The 16,907-nt window shown below is 62.2% G+C and overlaps 1 protein-coding gene across 1 annotated transcript in view; it reads left to right on the top strand.

The window, feature by feature from the left end:
* Nucleotides 1-8,509: 8,509 nt before the first annotated feature.
* The window catches only part of DOK7 (docking protein 7), a 29,807-nt gene continuing 21,409 nt past the window's right edge, over nt 8,510-16,907 (top strand). Inside the window, exons 1-3 of the mRNA XM_058301315.2 lie at nt 8,510-8,624; nt 8,690-8,735; nt 15,803-16,033. Coding sequence (XP_058157298.1) covers nt 8,571-8,624; nt 8,690-8,735; nt 15,803-16,033 — 331 coding nt within the window. The 5' untranslated portion in view covers nt 8,510-8,570. The remainder of the gene's footprint in view (nt 8,625-8,689; nt 8,736-15,802; nt 16,034-16,907) is intronic.

Genomic DNA, 16,907 nt, shown 5'->3' with positions numbered 1-16,907 from the left:
TTTACAGTTTCTCCTGTATCACACCTAGTGTCTCTTTTTTTCCTTCACTTTATTTTCAAAGAAGCTTGAGATTACAGAGAAGTCACACTGAAGATCTAGGAAGGGTTCCCATATGCCCCACCTGCCCCACTCTCGTTTCCCCCTCCGAAAGGAGGTGCAGCTGGGGGGCAGGGGTGGGGTGTGCAGAGGAGGGTGTGGGGGCAAACCAGGCCTTGAGGACGGCAGTGGGGGCTGGGCGTACCCCAACGGCGCAGGAAAGCCCTGATGGGTTTCGGCAGGTGCATGCCATCTGTGGTCAGGAGAAGAGGCTCTAGTGTGTGGGGGGGCGCGCAGAGAGGGGGCAGGGGCGTCAAGTGGGCTGGAGCAGGGCGGAGGAGGTCAGCAGGCCGGGCCGGGCACGGGGGCCTCGGGGAGCCGGGAGCCTGTGGTCTCAGGGAGGGGCACCAGGTCCCGTGGCCCCAGGCCCAAACCCACCCGGGCCAGCCTGCTGACGGGACCCTCCCCGGCGCAGCCCCCGATTGTGGGGGTCCTGCTCCAGGCAGCTCTCTCTGGGGAGACCGCGAGCCTCCCCCACGCCCTCCGGTGCCTCCAGGGGCCGGTGAGGGGCTTCTCCTGGTCACGGTGCTCCTTGCTGTCCTCGGGGCCTGCCCAGGTCACCCCCCCGCCTCCAGCCCCTCTGCTCCGCTGCCCTCCAATCTGCACTCAAAGGCCACACGGAGCTCTTTTCCCGTCCTTGGAAGCAACCCAGGGCCTGTGCATGTGTTCCTGCTCTCTAGAAGGTTCTGTCCTGGCCCTTCCCTCCTCCCCTCAGCCTTGGGGCGTGGCCCCACCCGGGTGTCCCTGTCACACCTTATGTCATCACGTGCGTCCCCGTTGTGACCACACGTCATTGCTCTCTGGCTCTGCCCCCGCCTCCCATGCGGTAAGCTCTGGGAGGACGGGGACTGCTTCCTGCTGGTGCTCAGTGCTGCATCCTGGGTGGCTGGTGCAGGCAAACGCGCAGACGCGCGGCAGGACGAGGGCTTTCCCAGATGCCTCCCTCTCGGTCCTGGCTCAGCAGGACTGTGTTCAGGAACCCGTCAATACACAGGTTTGTTAAGAAAATACCTGGGAGAAGCAGATGTGGCTCGAGCGATTGAGCTCCCGCCTACCACATCGGAAGTCCCCGGTTTGGTTCCCAGTGCCTCCTAAAGAAGACAGCGAGCAGATGTGGTGGGAGGCACAGTGAGCTGATGGAACAAGAGACATGACACAACGAGACACGGGGAGGGAAAACATAACGAGAGATCAATAAAGCAGGGAGTGGAGGTGGCTCAAGTGAGTAGGTGCCTCTCTCCCACATCAGAGGTCCTGGGTTCAGTTTCTGGTGGCTCCTAACGAAACAAGGAAGGTGAACAGATGCAGCAAGTACAAACGACAAGGGGTTGGGGAGAAATAAAAGAAACCTTTAAAAAAGAAAAAGAAAATATATGGGAGTAAATTTAAAACAAGTGCAAAATTCATACTTTGAAAACCACAAAGCATTCTTGAAAGTCATGAAAGAAGCTCTGAGTGAAAGGACAAAGAGCCTGTGTTCACGGAGGGAAAGCCTCCACCTTGTTGAGATGTAATAGCTGCAAACTGACTTACAGTGTCAATGCAACCCCTAGCAAAATTCCAGCAGTCTTTTTGCAGAAATGGAAAGGTCTGTCATACAATTCATGTGGGATTTCAAGTCACACAGAACAGTCAGACAGTCTTGAAAAAGAACAAAGAAGGAGGGCTCCCACTTTGCAATTTCAAAACTTAGTACAAAGTGGTGATCTTCCAGGCATGAGGACAGGCTCGTGGAAAATGGGGGAGGACTGAGAGTCCAGAGCAATCCCATGCATCCAAGGTCAACTGATTTTCAACAAGACTGCCAAGTCCACTCTATCGGGAAAGAACCTTTCAACAAACGGTGCTGGGACAACTGGATCGCCACGCACAAAAGAATGAAGGAGGATACCTACCTCACACCACGCACAAAAATTAACTCAAAACGGATCAACCCCTACATGTAAGAGTTAAAACTGTGAAACTGCTAGAAGACAACACACGGGTAAATCTTCATGACCTTGGATTTCACCAAGGATTTTGAGATCTGACACCAAAAGTATGAGGATACAAGAAAAAATAAAAACCTTTCTGCATTGAAGAACACCATTAGAAAGAGAGAAGATGATCCACAGAATGGGAGAAAATATTTGCTCATCATATATCTGATAAGGATTTAATATCCAGAATATATAAAGAACTCTTGCAACTCAATCATAAATAAGACAATCCAATTAAAAAATAGACACAGGATCTAAATAGACATTTCTCCAAGGAAGATATGCAAATAGCCAATAAACATACAAAAGACTCGCATCTTTAGTCATCGGGGAAATGCCAATCAAAACCACAATGATGTACCACTTCACGCCCACTAGGACGTCTAGAATAAAAAAGCCAGATAATATAAGTGTTGACAAGGACGTGGTGAAAGCGGAGCCCTTGGGCATTGCTGGAGAGGAATGGTGCAGCCGCTCTGGAGGACAGTCTGACAGTTCCACCAACAATTAAATATAGAGTCAGCATATGACCCAGCAGTTTCACTCCCAGGTATATACCCAAGAGAAGTGAAAATGTCCACACAAACGTGTCCACAAATATTTATAGCAGCATTATTCATACTGGCCACAGTAGGTAGGGCCATATTACTGATGCCTGCCAAAAAGAAATATTGGTTGTTTGTAAACTGGACTGTTTCCCTTTGACTGTATTAAATTCAGAGGTTTCACTTTTACTTGATGAAATTAAGATTAGGACTTTAATTCGGCCACGTCAACAGGATGTTGAGTTCCCACCGCCTTGATGGGCAAAGACCCACGCAGATAATGACACAGCAGAGGAGAGAAATTATTATTATTATTTTTTGACATGGAGGGGAGAAAGCTGAGCCACGCGTGTGATAGTTTACAGCTGGTCTTCGGAGCGAGCCTGGAAAGAGACGAGCGCGGGGAGAGAGTGAGCCTCATGCCCGCCCACAGCTGTTATCAGAAGAGGCTGGGACCACAGAGCCTTAGGAGGAAGAGACGCCTGAGCCCTCGCAGCCGTCGGCAGCCGTCTTGCTCCAGCACGTGGCAACAGACTTTGGAGAGGAAAGTAACTTATGCTTTATAGCCTGGCGACTGTAAGCTTCTACCCCCAAAAAATACCCTTTATAGAAGCCAACAAATTTCTGGTACTTCACATTGGCACCCCTTTGGCCGATAAGATGGGGGAAACAGCCTTTAAGTCAGAAACAGAGGCACCCATTACCCCTCCAGAGGAGGGGTCTTACCACATGGGGGTAGCAAAGAGCACAGCCATGCCTGCCCCTGGAACGACAGGCCTGGGGTCCCAGCCCACTCAGGCTTGCAGGTGCCAGGGTCACCAGCAAAAGGACAACTCTCACAGGTGGGAATGGACAAGTGTTCTACTCACAGAGTGAAGAGGTGGCTCGAGGGCAGCGTCACTGCTGGGCATCGTCCCCCATCGCCCGTGGGTCTCACTCCATGGCCAAGGCAGAGTGACGCTCCGTGTGTGCCGTGGTGAGGAAAACCTGCTCCCGCCACACCAGGACCAGATTTGCCACCGGGGGGTCACCTGGATGTCATGAAACCTGCCCACTTTAGCCAGACTGTCTCCAGTGACTATTTACAGGACACTGGGGGATGGCATGTGTGGCAGTCACTATCTGAAAGGGGCTGTGTTTTATCTCTAGGCGCTCCCATGAAGGGAGTCAGCCCCCATTCACCATCCATTCTGGGCACCAGGCCAGCACAGCTGGTCCCGAGCAAAGGATTAATTTGTGGGACCCAGGGAAGGGCAGCAGGCTGCACTTGGACCATCCCATACCAGAGAGCCCAAATGCCCATCAACCAATGAATGGATTTTTAAAAATGTGGTCTATATACAATTGAAATATTAATCGGCCATGCAAGGAAATAACATATTGATGTATACTATATGGATGAACATCTTGAGAGTAGCTGTGACCTTCAGTTAAGGGATGTGGTCAACCTGGGAGGACCCCGAGGGGAGGGATCCAGGGAAATAAATGCCAAGGCCTCACTTTTCTCCTTCCCTCTGACCTGCTGCTGCATCTCCCCAGTGGCCAATAAAAACCCAAAGGGCACAGGAGTCCACTGAGCAGAACATTTAGATCAGCCACCTGGGGCAGAAGGCAAGGTGGAGAAAGTAGGTAAATGAACCTGGTGAGGCCCGTGGGAGATACCTGGTTAACATTATGACTAAACGTGGGTCACTCCAGGAATGCAAGGTTGGTTTGACATTAGAACATCTATACATGTGAGACATTTTATTACCATATCAAGGAGAAAATTCATATCTTATCTCAGCAGCTTTAGAGAAACCATTCGAAAACACTCAGCATTCTTAGGGAAGAAGAATCAGGGAGCGCTCCCCCGGGGTGCGGGTCAAGGCTGCACTGAAGCTCCCCCGGGGTGTGGGTTAAGGCTGCACTGAAGCAAGGTAGTTCTCTGACGCCTGAGAACAGGCCACTCATTCATGAGGAAGAGCTGCCCAACCCTCTATCTCCTGTGCCGTTGGCACCAGCCTCTGTCCCTGTAATTACTTCCCTGGCCTGTGATCAACATGGTTGGGGGCTTTAGTCGGTGGGTTTCATTACCTGAGCGTTCTGAGTCCGATCCACAGCACTCAGGACACTTGGGAGAAGGGCCTGGGCACACTCTGCTAGTTACCCTAGCTCCTTGCTCTCTGGTTTTGCTTCAGCCAGCAAATGCCCGGCCCCAAGCAATGGACCATGATACACCTAAGCCATCACGACGAGCCTGTTCCCTGCCCTCCCAGCCTCCTATGCAGTTGGGTGTGGTCATGTGACCCCATTCATGCAAATCTGCTAGAGAAGAGCATTCTGGGAGATTTTTCCTTTCCTGTTAAAAGGGAGCATCTAGAACTGGCAACCCAATGTCAGCAAATGACTGATCGCTGGACTTCTTCAGTGATAACACGAAATCCTTCTAAGATACTGTTGGATTTAGTTTGTTAGTATTTTGTTGAAGATTTTTGCATCTACATTCACAAGAGATATGGTCTGTTGTTTTCTTTTCTGGTGAGGACGATCTGGCTTTGGTATGAGGGTAGAGCTGCCCTCATGAAATGAGTTAGGAAGTGTTCCCTCATCTATTTGTTAGGAGAGTTTGAGTAGGATTGTGTAAATTCTTCTTTAAATACTTGCTAGAATTTAGCAGTGAAACCATCCGGCCCCAAACTTCTCTTCATTGGAAGGTTTTTGATTGCTGATTCAATCTCTTTACTTGTTAGAGGTCTATTGAGATTTTCTATTTCTCCTTGAGTCCAATTATGTTATTGGTATGCTTCTAGGAATTTGTCCATTTCACCTAGGTTTTCTAATTTTCTATTTGCTCACATACCCACTTATAATCTTTTTTTTTTCTGTGAGGTTGGCAGCACTGTTCCCACTTTCATTCCTGATTTTAGTTATTTGTGTTCTCTCCCTTTTTTTCATTCTCAGTGTAGCTAAAGTTTTGTTGATTTTATTGATCTCTTCAAAAAAAACAGCTATCAGTATTGTTGATTCTCCCCATTGTTTTTCTATTCTACATTTCACTTATCTCTGCTCTAATCTTTACTATTTTCTTCCTTCTACTAACTGTGGGTTTAGTTTGCTCTTCTTTTTCCAGTTCCTCTTGGTGTGAAGCTAGATTTTTGATTTGTGATCTTTCTCTTTTTAATGTAGGCAATTAGAAATATAACGTAGGGAATTTCCTTCTGAACAGTGCTTACGTTACATCCCATAAGTTTCAGTATGCTATGTTTTTGTTTTCATTTGTCTCTAGGTATTTTCTAATTTATCTTGTGATTTCTTTTTTGACCCATTGGTTGTTTGAGAGTGTGTTGTTTAATTTTCACTTATTTGTAAATTTTCCAGTTTTATTTCTGTTATTAAATTTTAGCTTCATTCCTTGTGGTCAAAGAAAATACTTTGAAAATCTCTTAAGATTTATTGAGATTGTATTTATAACATATTATATTGCCTATCTTGGAGAATGTTCTATGTGCTCTTGAGAATAATGTGTATTCTGCTCTTGTTTGGTGGAGTGTTCTATAATATGTCTGTCAGGTATAATTGGTTATTATAGTGTGGTTCAAGTCTACTATTTCCTTATTGGTCTTGTGTCTAGATGTTCCATCAATTACTGAAAGTGGTGTATTGACGTCTCCAAATATTATTGTGGAACTACTTATTTCTTCCCTATATTTTGGGGCTCTGTTGTGAGGTGCATGTATATTTAAAATTGTTGTATCTTTCTAATGGATTGAATGTTTTATCAATATATAATGTCCTTCTTTGTCTCTTGTAACCCTTTTTGACTTAGAGTCTATTTCATTAGACAGTAATATAGTCACCCGTGTGGCTGTGATGCCATATCCAGTAGCAGCATGGCTGTGTGGTCAGTGGGGTGGTGGCAAGTGAGACCCATGGCCAAGGTGTCCAGCAGTGCAGTGGCATGAGGCTGGACAACATTCTGTCTCAAGAATGTGTCTGGCTTCCCTGCTACCCCACCTCCAGAGGCTCCTGTGGACTCTTCAGCCTCCCCCTTGATTCCACCAGAAACCTGACTTCTTTCAATAAATTCCTTTCTACTTTCGTGACCAAAGTCAGTTCCTTCTCCTTGCAGCCAGCCACCCTTGCTGTAACGGCCAGGGAAGCTGAGGGTCAGAGAAGAGCAGGGGCGGCAGAGTGAGTTTCTGGCCAAGCTGCAGTGGGCGCCAGACCTCCTCCCCCTCCTGGCAGGACACTTCCTCTGCCTTCCACAGCCCAGGCTGCTGCAGAGCCATCCGCTCAGGCCACGTGGGGAGGGGGAAGGGAGGGGTCTGTCCCTTGCAGTCCACATTTCTGGGGCCAGCGGGGGAGCAGGTGCAGCTGCCAGGCATGGCAGGAGCCTGGCCCAGGGCCCCCGGGCTCGCAGGAATGCAGCGGGGCACTGCCCCTCCCCGCAAGGGCGGCCAAGTGCCAGTGCCCCCACCGCCACCCGACTCCATTCCGGCTGTGCTGGACCGGCCCCTCGGGGGCTCAGTGGGCGCATGAATGGGCTCCGTGGCGGCAACTGTTCTGAGGAAGGCGGCCGGCCGGCTGGCCGAGACACAGGTGGCGGGGAGGAGGGGGGCCGCGGGGGACACCGAGAGCAGCTTCCGGGCCCCGGAGCGACCCTCCTCCGCATCAGCCCCGGGGAAGGCATCACCGAGGCGTCAGATCAACCCTTGGGACCCATCTTGGGGACCTGCTCTCTCGGGGGTCCTTGGGGACGGTGGGGAGGGGCATGCTGAGAGGTCCGGCCCCCACGCTGGACGACAGGAGTCCAAGCCCTGGCTGTGAGCCCCCAGCTGGGTCTGGCATCAGCTCCTCCGTCGTGACAGGGCTGGAGGCCCCCGGCACGTGCTCCAGGAGCACCAGCTCTGCGTTCACGCCATGAGCCCCTGGACGGCAGGGCACTGGCTCATGCAGCTAGAGCTTAAAAAACCTGAATTGACTGGGGGACGACACACCGCGTTTCTAGGGCGCCCTTTCCCTGGTTTCAGAGGCCCGCGCGCTGCTCTGCTCTCACCTAACAGTGCAGGTGGTGGAGGGCGATGTACAGATGGGGGCCGACCCCGGGGAGCGCAGGCCAGCCCCCCGGGGCAGCTGGACAGAGCTAGGGCAGCTCAGAGGCTCCAGGAAGGCTGGTGGGAGCGGGGCCGGCCCTCCGCTGGGGGTGGGGGTGGCGCCGAGCAGACGGGGGGCCTGGGGCGCCAGGACATCTGCAGCACCTGCTCCGGGGCCCCCGCTGCCCGGGCTCCGGGAGCAGGGATGCGAATGGACAGGTAACGGGGGCCGCCCGCCTGGGGAGGCGCCAGTTCTGGGTGTGAAGGAGCTGGGCGGAGGGGAGGGGTGTCCTGGGCCAAGGGCAGTGCGGTCAGGCTTGGTCTGGTGACAAGCCCTGGAAGCTGGGAGGGCAGAGACCAGAGACGAGAGCAGCTTGGTGGATGAAAACCAAATGGACAAATCGACCCGCAGGGCGCCCTTTGCTGGGTGCTCTCTGCCTTGGGAAGGGAAGGGGCCCTCTCCCCGTCCATGCCGTGGGAGGGACACTGAGGTGAGCAGCAGGTGCGCCTGGGAGGGTGCCAGCCTCAGGTGGCCGTGGGGCACTCAGTGCCACCACCGCACAGCTGGAGCCCGCGCCTCTGGGGAGGGGGCCGCGGCGCCCCGGCCACTTCCCGGTGAAACAAGGGGTTCGGCAGGACCCCCGCCCCTCGGGCCATCGGAGCGACGCAGCCCCCCGCCCCCCGAGGACGGCCCGGGCCGCCCCGGGCCAGATGGGCGGCGGCGCCGCGTCCCGGCCTCTGCAGAGCCCGCCCCGCGCGCGCCCCGGGCCCGCCCTCCGCTGGCCCAGCCCCGGCCCGGCCCCGGGAAGCTATTTTGAAAGTGACCCTGGGCCCCGGCGCCGGCGACAGGGCGCCGCCCGGAACCATGCCCGAAGATGACCGAGGCGGCGCTGGTGGAGGGCCAGGTCAAGCTGCGGGACGGCAAGAAGGTCGGGGCGCGCGGGGGGCGGCGGGCGGCGGGCGCGGGCGGCGGCTCACCCCCCTCTCCCCGCAGTGGAAGACTAGGTGGCTGGTGCTGCGCAAGCCGTCGCCCGTGGCAGGTGAGCGCGGCGCGGGCCGGGCGTGCGGGCGGCGCGGGGCCGCGGGGGGCCGGGGCCGGGGCGCGGGGGCTCGCGGCCTCCCGGCGCGGCTGCGGGCCCGGAGCGCGGCCCGCTCGCCCGAAATAGCCCGCGGCGCCCGCGCGGCCGCTGGACCCGCGCCGCGGGGCCGTAACCCGAGAGCGCCGCGGGCCGCCCGCGCCCCCCGACCCGGGCCCGCCGCGGGGACGCCGGGGCGCGGGAGGGGGCGGGGGCGCCGAGGAGGCCGAGGGGGGCCCCTGCGGAGGAAGAGCAGGGGAGGCTGGAGGGGATGGAGGGTGGCGGGTCTGGGGGGGGGCGTGCAGAGGGGGGCGGGGGCCGGTGCAGGGCCTGCACCCCCTGCCCCCCAGGAAGTGAACGCCATGCTGCTGACGGGCGGGGGGGTGCTCACGTTGCGTCTGTCGGATGCTCTGAGCGGGAGCCGGGAAGGGGGCTGCCCCAGTGGGTGGTGATCGGAGACCCCGCCCCCCCCCCCCCAGGTAGGGCCGAGGCTGGGTGACCGGGCGTGGCTTCTCTGTGCCCGAGGAAAGTAAAACCCCTACTGTTTGGGTGGGAACAGCCCCCCAGGCGGAGGGAGTGCTGCCCTCGCGTCCCCCCCGCCCCACCTGCCAGGCTGGACCCCCCCAGCTGGGAGCAGGCCGGCAGCGAGCCCCGGAAGTCTGGCGTCCAGCTTCGGCCCTGCGGGCGCACTCGGAGCCCTGCAGCTGTCCCGGGCGACAGGTGCCTTGGAGCCGGCCCAGGCCCCCGGGCGTCTGTGGGCGGGTGGGGGGTGCCGTCTTACGCGGGGGTCGCCTTGTGTCTTCCAGGACACCTGGGGGTCTGTAATTTCCCAGGAAGTCTGAGGGGGGGGCCTTCCGTCCTCGGTCTCCTCCTCTGTCCCCTCCTTGGTCTCTTGGCCTGTGTCTGCTCAGGCATCGTGGGTGGCCGGAGCCCGCTGCTGGCCGTGGGCAGCCACCCCCGTGCCCGGGCCTCGGGCGCCTGGCCCCCAGGCCACCCTCATGCACCGACCCTGCACTCCGGGCTCCCCGACAGGGGTCCTTGTTGTCGGGAGCTTGGGGAGTGGAGGGGGGTAGGGCCAGAAGGTGGGGAGCCCCCGGCAGGCAGGGGACGGGGCGGCCCGGCCAGCCTGGGGGGGCAGGCAGCAGGCGGGGGCGGCAGAGGGCACGGGTGGGAGGGCAGGGGGTTGGAGGCAGAGTCTGGTGATTCAAGGGTGGGCTGGAGCCTGTGGGGGGCCCCAGAGGGGCCAGGGGCCTGGGGGAGATTCCTGGGGGGCCCCCTGGAGCAGAGCCTGCGTGTGCTCTTTGTGCCTCTTGGAGTAGCAGTAGGAGCGGGTGGGATGTGCAGCTGGTGGCAGCCTTTCACCTGAGTACCGGGCGAGCTCCCTGAGGGGCAGTGCTGGGGTTCGGGGGTTTGGCGGCCAGGGGCTCCCTGCCCTTGGACGGTGCTGGGGGAGGGCCTGCCTGCACCGCGGGGCTCTGCCCGAGCTGCACCCCGACTCGAGAAGCTGTGCGTCCCCAGGCGGCGTGGTGTCACCAGCACAGGCGGAACCGCCCGGGCTGCACGCGCTCGCGGCGCACGCGGCACTGCAGGGGGGTCTGGGGAGCGGTGTCCAGGCCGGCGGGGGGGCAGCCTGCCTTCTTGCCTTAGAAGTGGCGGGATTCTTCTCCTCTTTTAAAAATATTTCCTTTCCGGAAGGAACCGGAGGGGCGGGGGCGTCGCGGCTTTGCGCCCTCCCTCTCCTGCCCTTGCAACGTGGTCGGTGAGGGCGATGGCCGCCGAGCTGGGCGGTGGCGGCCCAGCGCCGGGGTCGTGACCGCGGGGGCGGTGTGCTGGGGTGGAAATGCTCAGCTGCATTCGCGTTTATTACCAAAAAGTCTAGCCAGGGAAAGGAAGGAAACATCCAGAACAACGGGCCTTTGTCAAAGGTGGCTCGTGCTCAGAGAAGAAAAGCCGAGAAGCCGGGAGCCGCCGGGAGCCCCAGGCCTGGCCGAGCGCTGCCCGTCCCTCTGCCCACCTGTCTCTGCGCGGCTCGAGGGCGTGCTGGGGGAGCGTGGCCCTGGGCGCACGTGCTGGCCTCCTCTCGGGCCGCATCGGGGCAGGGGCATTCTGGCCCAGGGCCTGTGGACTCTGTGGGTGGTCCTGGGCGGGGGGCGCATCGTCCGTCCCCTGTGGGGATGCGGGCGGCAGGGCTGCTTCCGTGGGGCCACCCCTGTCGGCTGCCTCCAGCTCCAAAAGGCCGCCCGGAGGGGCCCCGAGCGCTGGCGCAGGCAGGACGCTTGGCAGTGGGCAGGAGAGCTGAGTGGCGCGAGGCCCGCTGGGACGCCCGCGTGCTGATGGTGGCCCTGCCTCGGGGGCTGCTTCCAGTGCCACGGGCTCCTTGCCACACCCCGGGGCCGCGCGGGTGAGTGGGCTTTGCGGGGGCTGGACCCTGGGGACAGGGCATGGGTGGTGGCAGCTCTCCTCCCCGTGGACCCCTTGGGGAGCTCCTCACGCGCAGCCCGTTTCGGGTGGGACGTCGGCGAGTGCTGGAGGGGGAGCTCGCCTGCGGGAGGGGCTGGGCCGCCCACCCCCTGGGCACACACCCGACTCGGGCAGGTGGGCCCTGGGACTCAGGCTGGGCACGTGCCCGTGACAGGCTGGAGGGGAGCTGCAGACACAGGAGCCTGGCGTGGATGCCCACCCCAGGGCCACGGCAGCCCTCCGCGACCCCCGCCTCCCCTCCTGCCTCAGGCCTGCGCCTGTCCCCGCGGCTTTGCGCACACGAGGGGCCCTGCCTGGCGCATCTCCACTCTTCCCCTCGGGAGCCAGCTCCAGCGCCCTGTCCTGGGGGGGGGGACCCTGCCCGGCCCGGGCTCCCGCTCCCCCAGGTGCAGCCTGGACGCTTCCACCTTCTCCAGGGGTTTCCTGGCCAGCGGCAGGGCCCGGGAAGTGCCAGCAACAACGGCTGGGGACGCGCAGCTCCTCGCGTCGGGGCTGGCGCTGGGGCGGCGTGCACTGTGCCCGGCAATTCTGCTCCCCGGAAGCCCTGGGCGCCGTCTCCGGCCCTCGGCCCACTGGGCCTCAGGTCCCCGCCCTGGAATGTCCATTTTCCCGAGCCTGGCGCCCCGCATGCTTCGGCCCTGCCCGTGGGATGGGCCTGCGAAACGGCCGGTCTATCGCCAGAAGGCGATGGCGGAGAGGGCTGGGATGCGACACGTCCCACACGGGGTCCCACCCTGGGCACCGCGCACGGCCGCGCCCCTCTCCGCCCGCCGCCCGCCACGGACACCCCAGCTCAGCCCCTGGAGTTGCTCCGAGCGTGGGGATCCGGCACTGAGAGGCTGGGCCATGCCCCGGGTGTCACCCCGTATTTCACAGAGCTCGGTGGCTTCACGTGGCAGCCTCGGGCCTCCTGAAAGCGGCACGCTTGGCGGACACAGACGCAAAGGCTCGAGCAGGCAGGAGGAGGGCGCAGGGCAGCAGGAAAAGGGACGTAGGGACAAATACCGGGCCGCCGAGTCAGTGGCGCAAGCCCCGAGGTCCCAGAGCAGGAAGGGCCTGCCCGGAGCAGGGGCGAAGGCAGGCGTCGGCAGCTGGAGGGCGGCACGGTGTCCTTTGCCCTCAACTTGGCAGAGCCCGGGACCAAATCTGGCCCACTGCTTGTTTTTGCTAATAAAGTTTTATTAGGATGCAACGACGGCTGTTCGGGTATGAGCTGTCATGGCTGCTTCTGGGTTAAGTTGTTCCCACAGAGTCCAGCCAGCCTACAAAGCCAAAGACGCTGGCTCGCTGTTTGTTGGTGGCTGCTCTCGGCTGTATCGTTGGGAGCATAGCTCCCGGAACGCAGGAGGTGAGCGTCTCACCCGCTGGCCCGCCCCTCTGGGCCCAGCACCCTGCGCCCACGCAGGAGCCAACGTGGACCTGCCTTGCCCGGGCTCGCCTCCCCCAGGGGGGATGGCAGCTAGGAGGGGGACGGACGGTGGCAGGGAGAACCGTGGGGAGGGAGGCCGGAGCGGGCCGCGGCAGAGCACAGGAGGTGGCCGGTCCTCAGGGGCCTGCAGGCGGAAGCGGGAGGAGATGTGAGGGCGCGAGGGTGGGGGGTGGGCCTGGGGCGCTGCCGGGGCTGGAGGAGGGGTGCATGGGGCCCTCGGTGCTGGGGGGTCCGGACAGGACGAGACACACGTTTTTGGCCTCCTCTCGCTGCCCTGTGGGTGCCGGGGAGGGGCGCTGGTGAGTCAGGGGAGACGGGGTGGGATGCTGTGTCCGGGTGGAGCCGCAGGCCCCCCGCCCCTGCCGTGGGAGGCGGCGGCAGAATGTCCGGCTTGGGGTGGGACAGCCCAGGAAGGAGCATCTTCCCCCCAGGGGGTGTCGTGCTCGGCTTCAGCGAGGTGGGGCTGCTGGCCGTGTGTCAGCTGGGGAAACTGAGGCCGGAGAGGTGGGACGTGGCCAGATGAGAGCTGTGGGGCGAGCCACGGATTGGCCGGGCCCCCGCATGGGGGCAGCCGTGGGGCGCGGAGGTCCGTGGGCAGCCCTGGTGGGGGCCCTGCAGGCTTCACAACTGTGACAGCATTGTGGGGGGGTGTCCCGGCACCCCATGTCACGGATGAGGAAACGGAGGCTGGGGGCTTGGGAGGCCTTGAGGCCACGTGGCCCGGAGGGGCCAAGGGAGGGCCTGGGGCGCAGGGGGCCTGGTGTAGTGGACCCAGGCCTGAGCCTGCCGCGGAGGGCCAAGGAGCGCGTCCCAGCGCCGACCCCACGCCCGCGGCTCAGCCCTGCCCTCCGTGCCGCACGCCTGCCGTGAGGCTTTCTCGGGGCACCTGCAGCTGATTGGGGGGCACGTGTATGGCGTGTGCCTTTGTGACACCCCGCCCCCCCATTTCTCTCCCTCTGGGCTGGGCTTCTGGTTTTTGTCCTAAAACCTCCACAGGGGACCCGGCTGATGCCCACAGTCCCTTCCCGCGGCCACGCTGCGGAGAGGAAGTGAACGCGGGCGCCCCCGATGGGCGGAGCGGGCGCGGGTTCCGGGTGTGCTCTCTGTGCGTTTAACGGCTGCTTGGGAGCGCCAGGGCCTTTTTCTGGCCACGGACCCCCAACGCCCTGACGCCCTGGGCGGGTCCTCACCTGGGAAGCAAGAGCTCCCCCCCCCCCCCCCCCCCCCCCGGCGAGGCCCCCTCCCGAGAGACACCTGCCGCTCCCCGGCTCCGTGAGGGCCGCGGCCTCCTCCGTGCGGTGATGCGCTCGTGGCTGCGCGGCAGTGCGGGTCGCTCGGCGTGCTGAGCACTGCGTGGCTGCTGCCCGCGCCGCCCCTCCCCGCGTCGGGCACCTGCCCCTGCCCAGTGCGTGCGTCGTCCCGGGGGCTGGCTGGCGCATCCTGGCCGGCGTGGCGTGGCCTGGTCTGCCTGGGGTCGAGGGCCTGAGGCGCGTCCTGGAATAAGCTGAGCGGCCGGGCTCGTCCCCGGGGCCGGCCCCCAGGCCTGTGGACCCCACCTGGCCTGGGGCTGCGCGGGCGACATCTGCTCACCTGTCCCCTGCAACAGGCAGAGCCGCCCTAGAGCGTGCGCCCCGTGGTCACAGGGCCCCAAACTGGGACGCTGCCGTGAGGTGCTGCTGCTCGAGCTGGGGGGGGCCAGTGCGGGGTGGTATCTGCCCCTGCCCCTTACCCATGGGACGTGGATATCCCAATAGGGGTGGCGCACCTCAGCCCCTCACGCCAAACTAGGCCCTCATCTGGTTTTGTAAATAAAGTTTTATTGGCACGCGGCCCACCCACGTTTTCACTTTCTGACAGAGGGGGCTCGTGTTATAATGAGAGGCAAGTTGCCGTGACACAGACCCTGTGGCCCCGAACACCGTCTGGCCTGGACAGAGAAGACGCACTGGCCATAACCTGGGTGGTCACTTGGCCCCTTGCGCCTGCCTGCTGTGACCCCTTGGCTGGTTTGGTGGCTTCTGGGAGGGGCCAAAGCTCACACGCGCGGCTCTGACCCAGATCGCGCCCGGTGATTAGGGTCTGAGCCCAGCCCGTTTGGGGTCTGGGGTCTCAGCGGGGCTCGCTGTGGGGGGTAGTGGGTGCTTCTCGGAGGAGCAAAGCGAGGACATCCTGTGTGCCCCCTGGGGGTCTCCCTGACGTTCCGTCTCCCCCCTCCGCCCCTGCATCTCGACCAGGAAAGGGTTGGGGGCTTCTCACGCTTAGACATGTGGAGAGCCGGCCTTAGGCCCCGTCGTCACAGAGGGTATGTCACGCAGCCAGGCTGGACGAGGACGAGCCTGCGCAGCGTAGGGCCTTTGCACGCGCCAGCACCGTGTTCCCTCGGGACAGTGTTCACCCGCCTCCAAGTGGGCTCGGGCGGGGAGTGGGGCCCCGGGCACAGGGTCCTGTCCTGCCTGGCCAAGCGCCGGCGGCATCCAGGGCCTGCCGTGCTGGGGTCACCAGCTGGGATTAGGGGGTGACGGAGGCGGGAGCCGAGGCCCGAGCCGGCGGGGACAGCCGGGGGCAGGGGGCCTGTCCAGGGTCTGCTGTGGGACCCCTCCTCCTCCCCGGGGCTCGGGGCAACCCTGGAGAGCAGAACAAGCGGAGAGGGGGTCTCCGCGTGCCGGGAGGCGGGGCCGGCGCAGGTCCGTGGTGCTGCGCCCATGCTCCATGGCGCCCAGTGTGGCCGCGCGGGCAGGGGGCTGGGGCGGGCGGAGCGGTGCTGCGTCCTGTGGGCGCCCGGGCTTCTCAGCGCGTGCGGCAGGGTGTGGCCGCGTGGGCGGGGTTCTCGGTTTGTGGGGCCGGGTGTGGCCGTGTGGGCGGGGTTCTCAGCGCGTGTGGGCGGGCTTCTCAGCTCGTGTGGCCGGGTGTGGCTGCGTGGGCGGGGTTCTCGGCTCGTGTGGCCGGGTGTGGCCACGTGGGCGGGGTTCTCTGAGCGTGTGGCCGGGTGTGGCCGCGTGGGCGGGGTTCTCGGTGTGTGGGGCCGGGTGTGGCCACGTGGGCGGGGTTCTCCGCGTGTGGGGCCGGGATGGGAGCGCGGGGGCGCGGGGGCGTGGCCGCACTGACGCCGCCCGTGTCGCAGACTGCCTGCTGATGCTGGCCTACAAGGACCGGGCGGAGCGCGCGCAGGGCCTGCGGGAGCGCAGCAGCGCCACGCTGGAGGACATCTGCGGCCTGCAGCCCGGCCTCTTCTACGAGGGCCTGGCGCACACGCTCGCCATCGTCTGCCTGTCGCAGGCCGTCATGCTGGGCTTCGAGAGCCGCGAGGCCATGTGCGCCTGGGACGCCCGCATCCGCTACGCGCTGGGCGAGGGTGAGTGCGGGCGCCGGGCACCTCGGGGCGGGGCGCCGGGCACGGGCGGGGGCCTGCGGGGGCCGCCCCGGAGGCCAGGCTGGTGGGCGCGGCTGGGCCGGCCCGCGCGGGGACTCGGGCCCCCACACGGGGCTGGGGAGCGCAGCCCAGGCTGGGCGGGGAAGCGGGGTCCCCGTGCCCCCACCAGTCCCACCCTGGCAGCCGGAACTGGGCCCTGCGCCCCGCGGGGGCCGCTGGAGCCGAGTGGGCCGAGGGTCCACTTGGCGGCGATCAGGGGGCTGAACCCCGCGCTGGGGCCCAGGCTGGGCCGGGCAGACCAGGGGGGCGGGCGCGGGTGCCCCTGGGAGGCGCGGGTGGGGGGCAGGCGGGGGAGACAGGGCCCCCTCGCCCCACCTCTGCAGGCCGCCCTGCTGGAGACGCGGGGAGCAGCCCCCCGAATCCCAGCAGTGGGGGGGGCCGGAGCCGGGCTGCCGGACCTGGGCGCCAGCAGGGGCGTGACGGGCCGGGGCAGCAGGACGGGTCCTGGGGCGGCAGCTTTGGATAGGAAATTCCAGAGCAGCGGACCTGTAATAGGAGATTGAAGGAGAGCAAAGCCCACGCCCCGGCCCACGCCGAGCTCAACCCCGCACCCCGAGCCCCCTCCCTCCCCAGCCCTCCTCTCTGTCTGACCCTGTCTTGACAGTATTTTTTTAAGAAAGGTATTTTCGTCGTCGTGGAGGCGTTAATTTTGAGTTTTAAAACATGGCACTAAAATGTTACTTAACGCAGTTGCTGCGTTTTTGGGCGTGGAGGTGGGTGCCTTGCTGGCGTCACCCTACGCCTGCCCTGAGGTGCAGCTTCCACCGTCCATCTGTCCATCCACGGGGAGAGGCTA

This window comes from Dasypus novemcinctus, chromosome 1 (assembly GCF_030445035.2).
Source record: "Dasypus novemcinctus isolate mDasNov1 chromosome 1, mDasNov1.1.hap2, whole genome shotgun sequence".
Lineage (NCBI taxonomy): Eukaryota > Metazoa > Chordata > Mammalia > Cingulata > Dasypodidae > Dasypus > Dasypus novemcinctus.
Note: the sequence above shows the minus strand (reverse complement) of the source record. Positions and strands in the feature narration are given on the sequence as shown.